This window comes from Otolemur garnettii, unplaced genomic scaffold (assembly GCF_000181295.1).
Source record: "Otolemur garnettii isolate 467f Iridium unplaced genomic scaffold, OtoGar3 scaffold00190, whole genome shotgun sequence".
Lineage (NCBI taxonomy): Eukaryota > Metazoa > Chordata > Mammalia > Primates > Galagidae > Otolemur > Otolemur garnettii.
Window position 1 is genome coordinate 225,596 of NW_003852585.1, and position 20,151 is coordinate 245,746.

Genomic DNA, 20,151 nt, shown 5'->3' on the forward strand with positions numbered 1-20,151 from the left:
AACTCTATCTCAAAAAAAAAAAAAAAAAAGTCTTCATCCTGAACCACTCCCCAGATTTCCACACCTATCTGTTCTGTTGCTCACTTAACATCTCCTCTCAGTGGTCTCTGAAACATCTGAAGCTATCTATCTATCTATCTAATCTTTACAGAAAGCATTTTGCTTTTACCAAAGTTGGAGTGACACTCTATGACACTCTACCAAGGGTGATGAAATGAAACTGTCCCCAAAAAAAGAAAGGAAAGAAAGCTAGAAATGCAGGAGAGGAAGGTGCCCCAAAGGAGGACACTTGAGGGGAGACTGCACAATGCAAAAGAGAGAGGGCACCCCGGGGGGGGGCACAGCCGGCGCAGACAGTGGGACAAGGGAGGAAGGAACCCAGGCTGCAGCCAGGGCCTGAGCTAGGCTGCAGAGCAAAGGGCAGAGGGAGATGCAGGGTTTTCTGCAGAGAGCTGGTGTGGCTACAGTTTGGGGTGGGCAGGAGCGAATGGGGGCAAGTGGCTGGACACCTGATAATGGAGGCCTGGACCCACAGCAGGGCAGTAGGGTTGGAGATATCTCTAGAATAACAAAGACAGGACTTGGTACCTGCCTGGGGGAGTGGGCAGAGTTAGAGACAGAGGAGCCATGGAGAAGTGTAAAGGGACCTAGAGGTTACTAGAACTCATCTCAGATGTTACTTCCTCTGAGAAGCCTTTCCTGAGTACCCCCACGCCCATGGTGGTGAGAAGGCCCCCACTCAGGTCTCCCGCTCCTCTAGGGATTAAGAGACGATCTCCAGCATACACCCTCGCCTCCCTCCCCGTACTCTGGGCATCACAAAGCCAGTACCCAGCTCTCCTGTACAGATCTCCCCTGACCCTCTCCCTAGCCCCCACATCCTGCCTGCCTGGCACCTGGCTGTTCACCCTGCACCCTAGGTCAGGGGTTAAGCCTGTCATGCACCCTATGGAGGCCCTCCTATCTCTCCTTGTCCCCAGCATGGGCCACATGGAGAGCTGTGCAGGCTGACCCAGTGACCCTACTCACTTCCCAGCAGCCTCCTCACACAGGCAGGGGAACTGCTCCACAGTCCCCATTCTCCCCAACATGGCTAGCTGGTCGGTCCTGCCTTCCCAGAGGGCATGGCCTGAGCTAGCTTATGCTCAACTCCAGCCAATGGGGTCCCACTCACCACTGGGTCCCTGGACCTGACCTGTGGCTTTGCACAGACCACGTACTCACGTCATGACAGTTGTTGAATGAAAGAATGAGACAGGGGCAGAGAACCCAGGTCAGCCATGCCTCTCACCAACCTGTAATCCCTACGGTGGCAAATTCAGCCCCTGGCCCCCGCTACCCTCATCTCTAGAAAAGTGTTCAGGGAGCCAGGAGTGAGAAGGTCCCCATACCTCATGCCTTCTAGGTCCAGGGCCACCAGGCGGAGTCCCGCCCTGGGTGTCACGATCTGCAGGCGGACAATTTCCCCATTTATTGAGCTGTGGGTCAAAGGAGAGACCCAGACAGTTGTTGCTGGTGAGAAAACCTTCCCCCTCCCTAGCTGGGATGGGTGTCCAAGGACATACTCCCTCAAGAGCACCCTGGCTAATGCACTGGGACACACAGACCCATAGCCCCTCCCCCCTTTCTGCTCTGTGGCCTTGAGTCTTCTTGGCGCTATAGCTGAGCTTGGGCCACTGGCCTGTAAGCCCCAGTCTTGCACCCCTGACCTGAGCCCTCCCTCCCTTGGAGCAGCCCCAATGTGCCCCCTGCCCGCAGCTGCCCCGTCTTGATGCTGCCAACCACTTGTACAAGCAAGCCCAGACTGTGACCCCACTGGAGCACCCAAAGTAGGTATGTGCAAAGCTGGGGGATTTGCCTCCTGGGTTGATGGGGACTGCTAGGGATAGCAGCCAGTGAGAGGGATTTTGGAGACTCAGGAGTAAGGACAAATGCCCAGGTGCCTATGAATTGAAGCCCATGAAGGACACACTGATTCAGCTTTCAAAGGGCCCCTTTGAGATCTTCCATTGCCAGCCATGCTTAAGTCTAATAAGTTCTGTGGCCCTACTACAAGGCCTGTCATCTAGTGGGTGTGGCCATGGTGATGACCAAGGCTAGAGAAAACCTGGAGCTCCCTAGTTTTGTGGGGGGTGTATCCTTCACCCCAAACCAGGCCTCCCCATGTCCGCAGAATGAGGCCTCAGCCCAAGTCCCATCGTAGCTACTCCCTCCATCCTCTGGTTGCCCCTGGGCCCTGTAGGTACAGACAGCAGTTAGCCCAGGCCTGTCCTGATGAAATTCTGGGCCAAGTAGTGGGTCAGGTGGGGGAGTAGCACATGAGAACAGTAGTGTGCTGTGGGCCCCAGGACAAATCCAGCCCCAAGGGTACCAGACAAGCTTCATGGAGGTCTAGCCCAACCCTGGCCAGCTGAAGGGAGATGGAAGGAGTAGCTGGAGGCTGGCAGGGGTCTTGAATGCTGAGACCAGAAGGCATGAGAGGGCCTTGAAGTGGGAGTTAGGGGGATTGATAGGACCAAGATGACACTTTGCAAAGGCCACTCAGGGCTTTCAAGAGGAGCAGGGATTGGAGGGGTCAGGGTAAAAGCAGGGAGAAAGGTAGTATCCCACTATGGGTGAGCTCAGGTAGCTCTCAGCTAGCCTTGAAGTTGATCCTGGTGTCTGAATTCAATTTAGTCAGACTGGGAACCCATGGAAGGCTGGGTCAGGGCTGGTTGTGTCTGTCCCACCATCTCTACCCTGGGAGGGGCCTGGAGTGCTCACAGTGACCAGAGAGAAAAAGCCAGGGAGGGGCTGAGTACACATGGGCATCTCTGATTTCTGCCCATCTCCTCTCATGATAATAGCGATACCATCATTGTCAAAAATGACATCATTTATGATTAAAGCATAAAGCCCTTGGCTGCTGACCCCATTCTGCCTATTTGAAGCACATGGTGCCAGGGAATAGGGATCCACCTGACTTGGGGATGTCACAGGCAAGTAAAACATATTTTCTCACTGACATTTCTGGTTCTGTCAGAGAGGAAATAGGAACAAAGTATCACCACAGCCTGACATCTATTTCATTCCTCTGCACCTTCTCCTTTGTCATCCCCTTTCTTAAATACTCAGCTCAAATGGCACATATTTCAGGGCAGCTGTTAAGGGATTCAATCGTGTCCCTCAAAAAAATATATGGACATCATCACCCATGGTATCTGTGCCTATAAACTTTGCAGATGTAATCAAGGTTGAAGTCATACTATTCTATACTAGAGTAGGGTGGGCTGTCATCCAGTGACTGGTGCCCTTCACTGGGGAAGACAAGGGAACTTGGGACACCGACACACAGAGGGAAGACAGCCATGGAGAGATGGAGGCATAGACTGGGGTGATGCATCTGCCAGCCAAGAAACTGAGAACTGTGGGGAAAACAGCTATGAGAAGGGCATGGAACAGACCCTCTCCAGGAGCCTTTGGGGGGACTGTGACCCTGCCAGCACCTCCTCTGCAGCCCCTGCCAGCCACCTTAACTTAACTGCTCTCAGATAGCCTTGAAGTTGACCCTGCGTCTGGCTCCAATTTAGTCAGACTGGGAGCCCGTGGAAGGGTGCATCAGTGGGCTGCTTGTGTCTATCCCACCATCTCTACCCTGGGAGGGGCCTGGAGTGTTCACAGTCACTAGAGGGAAAAAGCCAGGGAAAACTCCAGACCCTGGACCACAGATAGCCCTAGTCCAATCTGAAGTTTTCAGGTAGGCTCCTAGAGGCCAGAAACATTCTGGAAGGCTGCACACTCTTGGAAGATACTAAGAGAACATAGAGCCCAGCGTCTTCTGAAGCTTCAGGCCCAGAACTGATCAGTGCATATCCAATGTGACCCTAGTCACCTGTGGAAATTCAAGTGACAGTGCCTTTACTAAAGAGTATGTGACCCATCCTACCAGAAGAGGGGAGAGGGAGGAAGGCATCATTTTTCTCAGGCCTGTAGCCACATTTCCCACAGGTGCCAGCAGGTGGCGATACTGGTCCCCTCCTGTATTGGATCAGGAACACCCAAGGACACCCAGGCAAGCTGCCCTAGGTGCTTTATGCATACTGTCCCACTTGGTATTTGGGGCAGCCTCAGAAAGGAGCTATTACTGCTCTCCCCATTTCACATACAAGGAAACTGAGGTAGAGAAAGGCAAAGAGACTTGCTCAAGGTCACACAGCCAGTACGGGACAAAGCTAAACTCTTACTCATTGCTCCTCAGCTACTCTGCCAGGCAGCACACCAGGGCACAGTCTAGGACCAAAAGCTGGTGCCTGTGACCCCGAGTTTGTTCTTTTTCAGGCTGATCATCCCAGATCCTTCCTCTACTTCCCCATCCCCAGGCAGTGTTTCCTTTTTACCTTTCTCTCCCACTACTATTGGTGGCTCCAGCAATCTGTGAGCCGTTTCTATTGTCGCCCTTGGAATACACAGGTGTTTCCTTGGGTGTCTGGATTCTGCCTATCTGTGGGCCATGGTACTGTGCAGCATGGCTGGAGCCAAACACAACTTCTTCCCAGCTCTGTGATTGCACCTCCAGCTACCCACTTCCTCTAGGCTGACATTTTAAAGTCTAGGCCTTCCTTAGCCGCTATCATAGGTTGAATTGTGTCCCCTCAAAAGTTGTATGTTAGAGTCCTAATCCCAGTACCTCAGAGTGTGACCTTTAGAGATAAGACCTTACAGAGCTGATCAAGTTAAAGTGAGGTGCTTAGGGTAGACCCTAATCCAGTATGACTGGTGTCCTTACAAAAAGAGGGTATTTGTACACAGAGACACACACGGAAGGAAGACGGTGTGAGGTGACACAGGGACAAGGTGCCATCTTCAAGGGGAAGAGAGAGGCCTAGAGCACAGCCTGCCCTCCCTCACAGCCCCCAGAAGGAACTGACATCTCCATCTTGGGCTTCCAGCATCCAGAACTGGGAAATAATATGTTTATGGGGTTTGAACCACCCAATTTGTGGCACTTTGCTATGGCAGCCCTGACCAACCAAGATAGCCACCTTACTACAGCAGCCGTGTGATAGGTACTCAAAATCCAAAGGGATTTTCTGGAACAAATGTCAAAATATCTCATAAATCCATAATATTTCACAACCTAATTCTCCTCCTACAGTAGTTTTTAAAAGGCATCTGAAACCATGCATTGCCTTTTATCAAAAGAGAAGTATATGCTGTTACGGACTACCTTGCAAGCCGAACAGTCATATGATGAAGTCCTAACTTTCGGTACCTCAGAATGTAACTGTATTTGGTGATGGGGCTTGGCACAGAGGAAGGGACTCCAAGGATGGTGGTCGCATGTCTAAAAATGGTTGTAGAGCTCGAGTTGAGGTGTTGCAATGGCATTAGAAGAGCCAGAATGGCCCCTGGGGCCTGGGAAGTGACCTGTAGGGACAGACATTTCCCCCTCTGGCCTTAAGACTCTTCCAAAGATGCCACAGAGGTGCAGCTCTTAGCAGACCTAGATTTGGGCAAAGGTCTCAAACCAGGCAGGTGCTTTGACCAGCAGTGACAATAGGGTTGTGGCACTCCCTGCAGGACATAGTACCAATTCAGCATGAAGTACAAGGAGGTATTGATTGCTCTTCATCCACAAACAAGAGAGCACCATTATCTTCCCTGGACACTCAGGGCTCAGAAATAAGGGCATATCACATCCCTGCCCAGAGTGAGGTCACCAGCACTATGTTTGTCCCTGCCCTGTTATCCTACTGCCAGATCCTTCCTGGCTGGAAGACCCAGCTGGCCAGGCTGATGGGAAGCCATTGGACTATCACACAGTCTAGAGCTAGCTCCCAGCACCCACCTAAGCTCCCAGCTCCTAGTGGGGCTAGGTACACGCGGCAGGCGCACAATCCAAACCGTCAGGGATACCATGATTCCGCCTCCATCCGCACTGCCAAAAAAGCAGCTATGAGCAGTGCTGGGGCCTGTAAAGCCTCCTCCCTAGGCAATTTAAACCTGGTGAACTTACAGGAATGCCAGGAGCAAGAATAACAATGGCAGGCTACCACTGTGGTGGCCAGCCCTCTGAAACCCCAAGGTTGCTACTTTTTCTTGAGGTGTTTGTTGTGCTGCCTCTGAGCTCAGTAATGCAAGGATTCAGGTGACACAGATAAATACTAAACAGACAAGAGGCAGGTACTCGCTCCCTGGAGGCTGAACTGTGGTGCTCCTTTCATCCCTGGGACATCCAGCCAGATAGGCCCTTACTGATTTCTGTGCCCCATCCTGTCACTGGGCACATGGGGACACTGACCTTGAGGCCCAGCAGAGAGGTGGCCTGACAGAGGTTCCACAGTGACTGAGTGGCAGGCAGGCCTGGTAGCCAGCAGCCCCAGGCAGAGATCAGCAGTTGGTTACCTGCTCAAGCCAGGAGCGGATCTTGCCAGAGTAGGCGTGTCCTGGATCCTCTCAGAAGGCCCGTCCTCATCCACCAGCACAACCCTTTGGGCAAGAAGAGAAATGGCACTTGTGGTCATTTTGGCCATCTTGGAGCTTGCTGGCCTTTGAAGGACATCTTTTCAGTGGTGTCTAACTGGCCCAGGGCCATGGGGTGACCTTGGGTTGAATATTGTCCCCCACCAATCCATGTCTTTTTGGAACCTGTGCCTGACCTTATTTGAAAATAGGGTCTTTACAGATGTAATCAGGAAGATGGGTCATACTGGGGTAGGGTGAGCTCTAAATCCAATGACCAGTCTGTGACTCTGTCTCCAGATTTCCCTCTTCTGGAGACAGGGGCACAGCCTGGAAGCATTGCAGGTATAAGCCGCAGAACACCCAGGATCTCAACAACTGCCAAAAGGGAGGACAGAGGCCTGGGACCACAGTTTCTCCCCCAGAGCCTCCAGAAGGGCCTCATCCTGCTGTCACCTCAATCTCAGACTTCTGGGCTCCAGAATTGTAAGAGAATATCTTCCTGCTATTTTCAGCCCCCTGGTTTGCAGTGCTTTGTTATAGAAGCCTCAGGAACCCAACACAGCCAGTATGGATGCCCCAGTCTCTGTCACTTCCTTTGTGTTGCCACCACCCCCTGCTTTCTGGTCTTCTGGCACAGCAAGTTAGTTCCACCTCTGGGCTTTTGTGCCCTCTGGGCCTCTCCCTGGATCAGTTGGCATGCTGGCTCCTCCTGGTGTGGGCCCACAGCTAGGCACTGCAAGGGGAGGCCAGGGAACAACACCTCTGTAGCCCACTAGCATCTGCTACAGAGCCTCGGAGGGGCCTGGGCCTGGAACACTGAAGCTCCACCTTGGGCCAGGGACCCAGCCCCATTACTACTGACTAATGGAAGAACTGACTCACATGTGCCACCATAGACCCCAGCTGCTCACCTGGCCTTTCGCTCAGGGACAGCAGGCATACCATATTCACATCCCATCCCCCCAGCTACCCATACCACACCCCTGCTGGCAGGAGGCCTTTTCCATGGTCTGTGACAAGCTTCTGAGGCTTCCCTTGATGACACTTACCTCTTAGCGATAAACGGTGCCTGTGTCTCCTGGGTAGGACTACTGGAAAGGAAGCAGAAAAGAGGCATGTTGAGTGGAGCCCACTTACAGGCACAACTGCTCTACCCCGGAGTCCTAGGCTTCTCTCCCATTGCTAGCACTTCACCTGCCCTGATGGCCACAGCCAGACCCCCGAGTTTCTAGAATATGCATGTGAGAATGGGAGAAATTCCAGCTAGGAGGGCTTTGGGGTGATCTCTCCACTACCTGTTCACCAGCTGTCCCTGCTGTGCAACTCACCCAGTGCTCTTCTTGGCTGCTGAGAGGACATAGGAGTGCTCCCGGGGGGCTGTCTTCCTCAGCACGCTGCTTGCAGCCTCTGACCTGGGACAGCATGGGGGCGGAGGGCATGTGATGGGTGCCAAGCTAGACACGTACTGTCAAGTTAGCTTGGGGTAGTGATGGGATTCCTCAGGGCCATCCCGGGGGAAACATTTACTGAGCATGTGGTGTACCCCACATGGGTCCAGCAGAGCAGGTAATACTGCCCCCTACAATTCACAGGACAGGAAGCTAAAGCCAGGGACTGCTCCTGACTGGCCTGAGGGCACTTGCCCAGCAGGGGCACAGTAGGCATTCAACCTGAGGGCCTGGTTCTTTTCCTGAGCCACTGGGCTTGGGGACCCTTGCCACTCTGAACTCTTCCCTGAGGATTGCCACTCTTCTTGGGCCCCCAGCAAGCCACAGACAGCTTGGTACATGTGGAGCCAGGGGCAGGCTGATCTGGGATGGGGGCTTTATTTCCTTAGGGCCTAGCTGCCCCCCAGGCCTCGGGTTGAAGGCATACAAAAGGGACTCAGTGATCCCTCCTCGTCACAGCTTACTGGCATGGGTGGTGTGAGGTCTATCCCCTTGGACAGAAGGTATGCAACAAGCAGGGAGTGACAGATGAGGCGTTTATCCCTTCAGGTTCAAGAAACTCTGCTTGCCTACGTGGATGGGGAGGCATTCAGGACTGTGCAGTCCAGCCCGTCTCTGAGGCACGTGAGGCCACCAGGACTCTGTACACATTGCAAACACACAGAGGCCGCTGTGTAGGCAGCTTCTCCCAGGTTGTACCCCATGGAAGGCTCCGAAGAGGCCCTGGAGCTGGCCTAGAACTGACTCACAGAATGACACCTATTCCCATACCCCACAGGCCACTGCTGATGGCCTACATGTGCACTCTGTCACCTCAACTGACCCAGTTCGTTTCAGCAGTCAGTGAAGACCCTGCCCCGCCCAGAGGACACATTTACCTCCGTTTCTGCTCATCCAGAAAGAAGGGCCCCTCCTCCTCCTCAGCATCCCCTGATGTTGAGCTACGCCGCACATTGTAGGGCGCCCTGTGGGAGGGGACATATGAGTCCCTGTCACATCTGCCACTCTCAGCAGCTTGGCTGACTGACATTAGTGTAACTGCCTATGGGCCTTTGCGCCTTCCTCCTTGAGAGCTAGTTTTCCTGTTCCAATCCCAAGTGTCCCCTCAAGGCCCTATTCAACTCTCACCCCTTCCCCAGAAGGATTTTCCAGCTGTTCCACATTACTGGATGATGGGAACAAGGGACAAAGGATAGAAAGATATGGGACACAACTCATACTTCTGTCCAGAGCCCCCATCTCTAAGCATGCAAGGGGACCTTTGAGCAGAACCTCAAGGGTAGCTCCAGGGAGAACACCAAAGATTTATATCGAAGAAGCAGCTCTGACTTAGGCACAAAATGTCCACATCAACAGGTGGCCAGGGAGGCCCAGCCCAAGAGGAGATCCCAAGGCTGGCCAAGAGTGGCCCCAGGGCTGTGACCCAAAGCCCCCTCTTCAGGCTCACAAGGCCAATTTGGGGGACTTGGTGCTCTCTGGTGGGTTTCAGGCCATGGCCACAACCAGTGGGGCTGGGGGACAGGCCAGTAGGACCAGCTCTCCCTAGGCCAGCTATCTCCAAGGACCCAGTGTTTGGGCTTATTCCTTGGAGGAGGGAAGCATTCCTTGGAGGAGGAGGTCAGGCATCACATACTCACAGCTTCTTGTAATCCTCAGTGGTCATCTTGTACCCAGAGTATGAGGGGCGGGGGCAGCCGGTACTAGCGGCTCTCACCAGACCGGCCACTCTGGAAAGGCAAGAAGTTTCCATGTGCCCACCTGTAGGCCCCTCTTGCCTCCATATATGCCTACCCATCCCATCAGGCATGTGACATGTAGAGCAGGGGCTCCTGGGAGCCTTTCCTCTTTGCTTTCAGCCCTGCCAGACACCCAGCACTGCACCACCCTGAGCAGGACAGTCCTAACTGCACCTCAAGGGAACAGCCCAGCAGGCTCCTGCCTGTGTCTTTGCTTTCTGTCTCTCAATCCCCTTGTCCTTTCCTTTCTGACATAGGCTGGGCTCAGCCTGACCCCAAAGTGCTTGTATGGGAAGAAGGTAGACTGCAGCACATAGCTCAATGCCATCAGCACGGCAAGGGTGGCAGGGGCCAGGCCAGGGCAACCTTGGGCCCAGCCTCTCCCAGTCTTCTGTACTTCTCTGCCCCAGTGACCAGGGCTGTTGGGACTGGTCTTAGAGCAAGGGCACTGTCAGTGGCCCAGGGCCTCCCAGGGGCCCACACATCTGCCCAGGACGGCCAGCCCCACCCCACCCCATATCCTCTCACCCCCATGGCCCTGGAAGGCAGAGCACAAGCCAGGCCCTCCCACTTCCTTACTGGCCCACCAGAAGGCACCCTACAGACAACCTTTTCGGAGCTCCATCGGCTGTAGGGAAGTGCTGCTGGGGCAGGGACGAGCTGTCAATGGGCTTGGTGAACACACCCCTGAAAAAGAGTCCAGAAAGTCCGGTGAGCTCCCCAGAGGTGAGAAGACTAGGAAGGCAGGGCTGACCTGGGTGGGCACAGGGAGGCAGATGGGGTGCTGAGAGCACTCACCGGATGATGTAGCCAGTGGGAGCCCTTGTGCTCAGAGGCCTGCCAGAGAGGAGGGAGGGGTGAGGTGAGGCCTACTTCATCTTGTCCCCAACAGCAAGGGGCTTGGCTGGTGGATGTCCCAGGGCAGCAGAAAGGATTGGTGCCAACCACCCCCACTCCCTGAACCAAGTGCCCACTGTGCTCCCCCTCTCTCCCTCATGCTCCCCTGAGGCCCCTGACCTGCCCCTGCCACAGCCTCCTCCAGGAAGGCACTTAAGGCCCAGAGGGGAAGAGGCAAGCACCTGCCAGCCAAGGGCTGATGGCCTCCCTTCCCACTCCTCTGGCCCTTGGATGCCACATCCCAAGTCTTTTTTTTTTTTTTTTTTTTTGTTTTTGGCCAGAGCTGGGTTTGAACCTGCCACCTCTGGCATATGGGACCGGCGCCCTACCCTTTTGAGCCACAGGTGCTGCCCACACATCCCAAGTCTTGATGGAGGTTTGAGATCAAGGGGTATAGCCAGGGCTTGGTCCCTGGCTGGAAAATAGAAGGCTGTGGTACTGTGACCTCCTAGGCAGCACCTGAGGGGGCTCAGAGAATTCAAGGGAGCCAAGGGACGCAGTCAAGGAGCTGGCGGTGAGGTCCAATCAGTTGTGGACTTGGGGGCACATGATAAAGGCCCTTCTAAAGAGTTTTCCTCATGGGTGGGTGAGAAGTTGAGAACAAGGTAGATGGTTCCCCTGTCCAGAAGTCCAGGGCCTTTCAGCTGGAGCAGCAGGACTCAGGCCTGAGGACAATACAGAACCCCAGCATTCTCCATCCCCACGGGGTCTGTCCTTAACAGAGGATGGTCTCCTGGAGGTCGCCAACTTGCAGGAACCCTAGGGTATCAGTTTCCTGAGGATAGGGCCTGTGTCCTGATCACTACTGTATCCTCTGTGCCCAGCACAAGACCTGGCAGGGAGTGGGTACTGAATCCTTGAGGGAGGGCAAGACCATAGTCGCCAGAGGCAGCCTGGCAGGTCGGCAGTGAACTTGGGGCCCTCCCTTTGGGCTGCTGCCACTGCCTCTACCACCACCTGCCTCTACCACCACCTAAGAGGCCACCTGCCAGATGTTTGGAGCAAAACGCAAGCCTGTCCCCTTGTCTCTCAGAAACAGTTTCTCTGGACGCCAGCAGCGCACACTCCCACCAGAGTCCCCCATGGAGACTATCATGGAAAAATCCTCCAAACAGAGGCCAGCTCGCCTTGGTCAGCTGACAAAAGACATCACTGTGACCTCAGGAGACAGCTGGAGCAAACCCGCATGTCCCTTGGCATGCTACTTTGCAAGTGTGCTCAGCAGGTGGGGCTACATGCAGAAGTGAGTCCCTGTGACTCCTGAAGCTGCCCAAAGAGCCTCAGAGATGTTCTTGCTCCCTGCAGGGACAAGTTTCAAAATAAGAGTCTTCTTCTTATTGAGAGCATTGATCTCAGTTGACAGCTAGAACCATGTAGGCCCAGCAAGTGGTCAGCTGGCCCCACAGCACACAGCAAGGCCAGTGTCCTAGACTCCTGCACTGCGTTTCCCCATGGACGCCAAAGCACTCACCATAGCCCCTTCATCTATCTCTCTTCTTGGCTCGGGCTCCCTTCCTGGCCCTGTCCCCTTCATTCTGCTCACCTCTCCCTGCTCCACAGTTGGCCCCATGCCACAGAAGAGTCCCTAGGGCCCACCACCAGCCACCTAGGCACCACATCTTACCTGGCCTTGGCGACCTCCCCAGCTGATGAAAAGGATGTGGCACGACTCCGGCCTGAGGGCAGCTCTCTGGGGGAAAAACGGGTCCTGAAAGAGTGGCTCCTGGGATCCCTGCCACCAGACGCCCTGCAGCCTCCATCCCAGAAGCTGCCTGCCAAGCTGCACCACTCCTGCCTGGCTATCTCCTTCCTGGGCACCTGACGGCTTTCCCAGCCCATGGCCTTTCCGATGCTCTACCCTATACATAGTCTTATTGCTATGGTCCCATGGCTACAGCTCCCACATCACTGCCATCTCTCCCAGCCTCTGAGACTTACATGGTGTGGCCCTCTGATTCATCCTGCTTGGTGATCCAGCTCTTGTCCCCCTTCAGTGTGGTTCGCACTTTCATCTGCTTGAGGACGTTATTGCGCTCCTCCTCACCTGGTGGCAGAGGCTTCCCTGTCGGGGGCAAGGCGAAACAGCCTCAGAAGGGAAGCCCCAACCCTAGGTCCTTGGGCCTCCTTTCCAGCCATCCCAACACACTGCTCTCCCTTTGCTGCCTGGCCAGCACTCGTGGCCCTCTCAGGGCAGATTGGGAAGAAGGCAGCCATGCACCAAGCTCAGGGCAATAGGGAGCTCAGGTCTCACCTTTGGAGCTGCCTCCAAGGGCTGAAATACTCATGATGCTTATTCTGCAGGTCCCTTGTCAGTTGATTCAATGGGGCTGCTGGGGACAAAAAGAAGTACATGCTTATCAATTCATGCATTTGTAATGGCTGAGGATCACCATGAAGTTGGCTCCTGGCACACCAAAATCATCCAGACTTTCCCTTGGGTGTTGGGGGTCAAGAGTTGGCAGAGTCCTGGATGTAGACAGAGGCCAGGGACCAAGCACTCACTGGACCTGCCACTGGCGAGTGGCACACCCACCTGTCTGCCTGGGGCTGCCCACCTGGGAAAGAAGGGTACTAATGGATGGGGAGTGCGGGGAAACAGCAGGCAGCAGGGGAGCATCCACAGTGACACTCAGAGAAAAACACCTTCAGGACAGGCAGATGGCCTGGGACTCAGGGTGGGGCTGCAGCCCTTCTGCTTTGTGGTCAGACAACTGTTTTCACTCCCTAGGAGTTATCTGACAGACTTTGGGCAGGTCAGCTAGCCTCTGCAGGATGCCTCAGAGCCCCCCCTGGATGCTATCATGGAAAAATCCTCCAAATAGAGGCCAGCTCGCCTTGGTCAGTTTCTCCATTAGTAAAATGGTAGTAAAGTCTACTTTTCAGGATTCCTGTGAGGACAAAATGAATCTATGTTCCTGTAAGTGCCTGGCACCACCTGGTACACCACAGATCACTGAGAAGTTGGACAGGAACACAGGAGCAGTGACTCTCCATTCATCCTTGCTGGGAGAGGGGCACTCAGTGGTCCCCAATCAGTACAAAAATGGTCTGGGGGTATATAGCCATATTTGGTTCCTTTCCCCACCTCTAGTGGAAAGTCCAGGGTCCCACCACTGACTCTTAGTGGTCCTCAGCAACCAGGCAAGGGTGGGGATGTGCTCATATTTTTCTTCCTCTGTCTTCTCACCCTGCTCTTCCCTTGCCTCCTCTCCAGCCTAAATCTGTCTGCCCTTGAACCAGGTGCTGTGCTCCTATGGCAGGTGAGGGATGGGCTGTGGTGGTCTCGGAGGCCTTCACAGCACCATGAAGGCTGTTTGCCAAGAGGAAGAAGCCAGGTCTCCAGGCTGGAAATGACCCAGAGCTGCAAGGGGACAGAGGCCCAGGTCGTGGGTCAGGACATTGCCTTGAATGGCTATGACAGAGGGGCTGAGGGCTCAGGTGTAAGGGCATGATGGAAAGCAAGGCCCAGCTCTGCTGACATATCCCCAGGACCTGGCCCCCTCAGAGCCCATCCAGGGCTAGGTTTGACCAGCCTGGCACAAGCTGGCAGGGTCAGACTATGTTTCTGTGGAGGTGAGGCGTACACTGAAATGGCCAGGGCCGGGAGCTGAGAGCAAACCAAATTCACCACATTAACAAGAGCTAGCTCGTCCATAAACTGCACTGAATGAGCAGCTCAGGTGGCCCGGGTCTGCTGTGGGCCAGGAACAGCACCTTATCACTGCCAGTGGGAGCCCCATGTGCTCAGCCCTGCACCAGGGCTCAACATCAAGAGTTTTGTTAAGTGGAGCTCATTCCATGGGTGATTCTAGGACCACACAGGCCCAGCTGTCCCCAACCCAGCAGCCTGTGCAGCGGCCCCACAGGCAGGACACATGGGCAAGCCTGTGAAGCCTGAGATCTTAGTCTCTTGGTCTTCTGGCGCCGTTGACTGACTTTGAGAACTTGGGAGAGTCCTCACCTCCACATGGCCTCGGCTGCTCACATATAGGAGAAGGCTGGCATTACTGGGTCTTCAAGGTCCTCCTAATATTACTGGGCCAACTTGTTGGCATAATTTGTTTTGTGCAGGGCACCTCAAAGACATACTCCTTTCTAAAACCTCAGGGACCATGGCTACACACGAACTTGGCAAGCAGGTGAACGTCATCCACAGTATTAGGAGCAAACTCCATCCCAGGCCCAGCACTAGACCCAGAAACTTATCAGTTTCCCCTTGACAAACCCAATGGTTGCCAAGAAGTTTCCTGCCAAATCAGGCCCAAATAAGCCACTTCCAAAGTCAAGACAGACTTATGCATGTGAATGACAGAGGCAGAGGGGCCACTGGCAATTCCCAGGCCAAAGGGCAGGGACATGTGCAAAATCCCCCAGCAAGGGGGAGCAGAGGCCCATACCACCTTGGGCCTCATCTTGACAGTGAAGACCCCAGTCAAAGGACTCAGGGATAACTGCCTGCCTCTCCTGGCTGCATTTCAGAAGCCAGAAAGTCAGAAAGATCTCCGCCTGAGTAGTCTTTCCAGGCTGTGAGAGTCAGTCCGCTCTGTAAAGGGATGAGTCCTAGATGTGGTCAACAAATGGGGCTCAGATCTATGCTCCAGCTGGGGAGCTGGCTGCTCCCTCCTGTTTGCCACCCCTCTCTACCAGTCTTAGCTCAGGCCAGGGTCACTTCTCACTTCTGCCCTGGTCCCAGCCCCTGCCTTCATCCATCCTCCTCCCAGCAACATCCATCAGCCCCTGTCCCACTGGGCCCATGTCAGTCTCATGCTTCCACCTGTCCTTGAGACTGGGGCCAGACTTACCAGTCACCTGACCCTACTTCTTTCCCCCAAATGTTGACACTGTGCTCCATGCAAACCATGTCCTTCAGAGTCCATAGAAGGTGGCCCTGCCAAGGGAATACCTGTGCCTTTGTATATGCTGGTCCCCACACCAGGAATGGCCTCCCAACTCCTACTGCCAAGCTGAGCCCTACTTCTCCCTCAGGGCCCAGTCATCCAGGCCAGCCCACTCCTACACACAGCCAGTCTCAGGCCTGGGTGCCTTAGTACAGTTGCCCCAAGTCTTCCAGTCTTCCAGAGGGTACCTGGGCCCCACCCTCCTCAGCAAGAGTGGGGCCTAGGCACCCTCTCACACGCCAGCACAACTCTGTTCAGGAAGAGATTTCCAGCTGCTCTTATATGCTGTCAGGAGTGTTTGCAAGGACTGCTTTCTGCATGTCTCAAGGGCTTAAGGGTCAGGCCATGGGCCTGGTAGCCTCTCACAACTGCAGAAGTACAACAAAGATACACGCAGGAGGGGGTGAAAATCTCATAATAATCTAAATGCTCAATAGATGTATTTTTACTTAATATGGTCCATCCATTCCAGCAAATACTGTGCAGCTATGACCAATGATACCGATATATAGCACTGAACGTGACTTTGTGTACTATATGTGCTTTCCATGCATCATTAAGTGAAAGTGCCTTTTGAAACAGGATGTGCAGGATGGCATCATTTAAGTAAAAATATATTTACTTAAAAATGCACAGGGAGGGTGGCGCCTGTGGCTCAGTGAGTAGGGCGCTGGCCCCATATACCGAGGGGGGTGGGTTCAAACCCGGCCTCAGCCAAACTGCAACAAAAAAGTAGCCAGGTGTGGCGGGCACCTGTAGTCCCAGCTGCTCAGGAGGCTGAGGCAAGAGAATCGCCTAAGCCCAAGAATTGGAGGTTGCTGCGAGCTGTGATGCTACAGCACTCTACCAAAGGCAGTAAAGTGAGACTCTGTCTCCAAAAAAAAAGAAAATGCACAGGGAAAGAAACATCTGAAAGTTTATACACTAGAGAATTTTGCCCCTCTATGTATTTCTAATTTCCCTATCATGAATATGTATTGTCTGTGTGATAAAGATGAAACAAACACTGTTCTAAACCAAGTGAAAGGGGAACCAGGGCTGCTTGTGTAGCCAATGATTGGTCTGAAGAGTAGATGCCAGGCGGCAGTGCCCAGGAGGGACAGGGAGATGAGGAAAGAGGACGTGGATGCAGAGAGCGCTCTCCCTGGGGGAGAAATCCCAGGAGACCTGTGGTGGGAAAGGTGAAGGGGAAGGCGACTGGCCACTAGGAGGGGCAGGAGGGCACATGAGGCCCACTGAGAGCCCCTCTGCCTGCTGCAGTGAGATGGATCTGCCCAGAGAATGAAGTATTCAAGGGGACAGGGACAACTCTTTGCTCATGAGGCTCACATCCAGCAGGCCTGGAGAGTTCAGCACTGAGTAATTGTCATTCACCTGGGATGCCTACTCATGCTCTCTCTGCTATAAATGGGGGAGGGCTCAACCCTGGGCTCCCAGGGCAGCAGATACCTGCCAGAGGTGGCCACAGCAAACACCCAGGGCTCCACAGCTGGTACCTGGGCACTCTCTGCCCTTGGAAGGCAGTCATCATCAGATGCAGATTCAGGCAGCTGTCAGAAAAGCTTCCTGCCCTCCTCTAGGACTGCGCCCAGTTCCCAGCCACCACACTGCGAGAGGACCCAGCCCCTGGGCTGTTGCTTGGGCTCTGCCCTTCAATGGGGCCCCAGGCAGGAATAACAATGCTGGTGTTCCTTCATGGAGCACATTTCTTGCACCAGGCAGGCTACCTGCACACACAGTCCAGGAATCAAGGTATGATGCTGGGTGGTATGGCTGCAACCCACAGGCAGGAAGTATACCGTCTTCCCTGCTTCACCCCAAGCAAAGGGAGACCAGGAGGGTCAGTGACTGGCCCCAGGCAACCCCCTCCAGGGATAGAAGCCCTGGCCGCTTGGTGGTCCTGGTAACCCCAAGCACAGTAGCATTGCATGCTCCTTGGAGCAAAGGGATAGCACCCAGGTGGCCCAGGCACACCCATCGCCGGCCAACTCTATTGCTTCCTCCAAAGTTGGACCCTTGGCCTCAGCAGCTAACTGTCCCCCAAGGGAGAGAGGAGACTCTTCAGACTCAGGTCAGTCACACCCTGCCTGCCTGGTTGCTCAGCCTGATCCAGCAGTGACCCCAGACCTAGGACATCGCCCCCTACCCCTTCCACAGCCCTACACTTTCCATCTGAGTCTAACATACCAAGCTCTGTTGTGCCTCAGGACTTGTGGCTGGGATCCAAGATTTAGAAAGTTATAAAAGAGACAGACAGAAACTATTGTGATAGGGGTTCTTTCACCTTCCCACTTACCCCAGGAGGTGAATAACAAATGTTCCATCTCTAGCCAACTTCACAAGCAAAGCCAGGGACCTCCTACCTGCCCAGGCCTTTCAGTTGTCCTCTTCTTCAGGGAGCACGGGCTTCTTTTAACACCTACTAGGCCACCCTGACCCATTAGCCCTGACATCCACAAAGGCTCTGCTCCTCTTCCCACTCTCTCAGCAAGGCTGTGGTCCTGCTTAGTGGGCCTCCTCCTCGCAGGACACCCCAGGCTTGAACATGTGACCCCTCTCTGGAATTTTCCTTCCCAAGGAATGGGTGTCTTGATAGCCCATGTGAGCCTATTTCTAGACAGCACAGCCACTCTGTGCACCTTTTTAATACCATGGTTCCCATTTCTAACCCCAACTGGGAAAAGACTTCCAGTTCTTTGGGAATTTCCATATCACCCATCTTAGTGCTTGGCCTGGGTCACCAAAGGAATGGCCAGCTTATCTAATACCTTCCACACGAGTTGTCCCTCCTGGCACACCCCTGGAACCCTACTAGATGTGGCCCTACTTCGCTGTACCCTTCCCTATGCTGCTCTGAGCAAAGTTCTACACTCAGACACAAGTCTATCCAGGGCAGGTCAGAACCAAGTCCACCACCTCTTGAGCAGGCCAGGCCACCTCAGACGCCAGGTAGGTACACTGGCCTACCTTTCTAACCCTTCATCTCCCTCTTTCTTTCTCTGCCACTAGCCTGCACATGTCTTAGGGCAGGTGAGATGAGAAGTGGCCAAGAGGGCAGTCAGGGGAAGCATCGCAGGAAGGGCTAGGTAGGAGAGATGGGGGCAGGCCCTCCTTGAATTCTGATGGCCCCAGAATGCCAATGGCCAAGCTCCCTCTCCACATTCCTCCCTGCTACTGTGGCCTCTCAAGGCTGCCCAGTAACCTCCAAGGGAAGAGGCTCCTGGCCCTGATTGGATAGATGGAATCAAGGAGCCAATGAGGTAGCTGCAAGAAGCCTGTTTCCCTACAAGCTGCAAGCAAGCCTCGTGTTGTCAGAGGCCGGTCAGTGAGTGCAGTCAGATTGGGAGGTGAGGGAGGTGGTGCATGCAAGAGCAGATGCACGCAGATTCCCCTTCACTGGAGTCAGGGGAGCCAGCAGACAATGATGCAGACGCTGGTGCATGAGGAGACAAATGGAGGTGGAAGCAGCGGGAGAAGGGGTGTCCTGTCTCTCCACAAGAATGTCCTCTCCCTCCAAGGCAAGATCAACTCAGAGCAAGTTGTACAGAATTACCCCTGCTTGAACCTCCCTGGGAGGCACCTCCAGGAGCAGCCCTGAAGTCCCACTGCCCTCTAGCTCAGGGACACAGCCCAATCATATTCTTGTTCACACTGCACTAAAAATGGCAGAAGAGGAAAACATGGCAGCAAAGGAAGGTGTGTCCAGGGAGAGGGAGTCCAAACCCAGGCCACCTCCTGCCTTTGGTTGGGCAGGACCCCAGGGAGCCCTGGGCATAGAGGGGCATCTATCCTGGTGGCTGTCTGTGGCCCCCAAGTGTCACCCCCTCCTGGGCCCTCCCCCTGGTTCTGCTGCTGCCCCACACCAGTCCACCCCACTGTTGAAGAGCCCTTCCTGCCTTGGCTGTCCTAGTAGAGCTGGGATGGGCTGGCTTCAGAGAACTGGAGCGAAACACCAAGGGGAGACACAAGGAAGCTTTGCCTGCCAACATAGGCAGCCTGGCCCTCATCCCATGGGTCTCGCTGGCCTAGGCCCATGACATTGGCCCTGTGGTGAGGGCTTGTGTGAGAGGAGACAGCAGGCTGAGTCATTGCCTTCTCGCACCAGGGATGGCAGGGGAGTAGGATGGCTCACAAACTGTGCAGAAGTGGGGCCTGGATGACAGGCCCTTTACTTACCCCTCTTAAGTAAACTGGGTAGGAAGAGGGGCAAAACACAATGAGATGCAGCTGGAGGGCTGTGGACTTAGCACTTGTCTCAGTGTGCGCACCACGGGCAGAAGCAAAGGGAAGGGCTTTTTTTCTTGAAAGTGAGCTGTGGCTCTGTGCACCCAGGAACTGGGAGGAGACCTGGCTCTGCTTCCCAGTGTATGTCAAACTTCTGCAGGGTCCCATTCCAGGCAGCCAAACTCACAGTATCACACACACAGTTCTGTATCTTAGAATCAGAGCCTAAAGCTCAGCTCCGGGAAGACCCCTTAGGTGTGGGTCAGGAGTTGGCAAGAGGGCACAGTGATGTGGCAAGTGACATTTGGACAAAGCCATCAAGACTTGGGCCACCCACTACAGAAGCTGATGACTGGGTCAACCTCTGGCCATGTTTTAGGAAAGCTCTGTCTGCAAGCATTTCCACGTGGCTCTGGGGCAAGGAGCCCTGATAGAGGCAGAGGCCTAGAATGTGGCTGTGGACCCATACTTGGGCCCCCATCACCTCAGCATAAACATAAGTGC

At 54.4% G+C, this 20,151-nt stretch overlaps 1 protein-coding gene across 1 annotated transcript in view; it reads right to left on the minus strand.

The window, feature by feature from the left end:
- ZNF185 (zinc finger protein 185 with LIM domain) overlaps positions 1-20,151 on the minus strand; it is a 65,915-nt gene that overhangs the window by 38,388 nt on the left and 7,376 nt on the right. Inside the window, exons 2-13 of the mRNA XM_003800924.2 lie at positions 12,777-12,855; positions 12,464-12,587; positions 12,150-12,215; positions 10,427-10,465; positions 10,238-10,315; positions 9,530-9,619; positions 8,771-8,857; positions 7,773-7,856; positions 7,494-7,532; positions 6,385-6,468; positions 5,828-5,917; positions 1,392-1,478 (exon numbers count right to left, since the gene is read on the minus strand). Of these exons, the coding sequence (XP_003800972.1) occupies positions 1,392-1,478; positions 5,828-5,917; positions 6,385-6,468; positions 7,494-7,532; positions 7,773-7,856; positions 8,771-8,857; positions 9,530-9,619; positions 10,238-10,315; positions 10,427-10,465; positions 12,150-12,215; positions 12,464-12,587; positions 12,777-12,810 (902 nt within the window). The 5' untranslated portion in view covers positions 12,811-12,855. The remainder of the gene's footprint in view (positions 1-1,391; positions 1,479-5,827; positions 5,918-6,384; positions 6,469-7,493; positions 7,533-7,772; positions 7,857-8,770; positions 8,858-9,529; positions 9,620-10,237; positions 10,316-10,426; positions 10,466-12,149; positions 12,216-12,463; positions 12,588-12,776; positions 12,856-20,151) is intronic.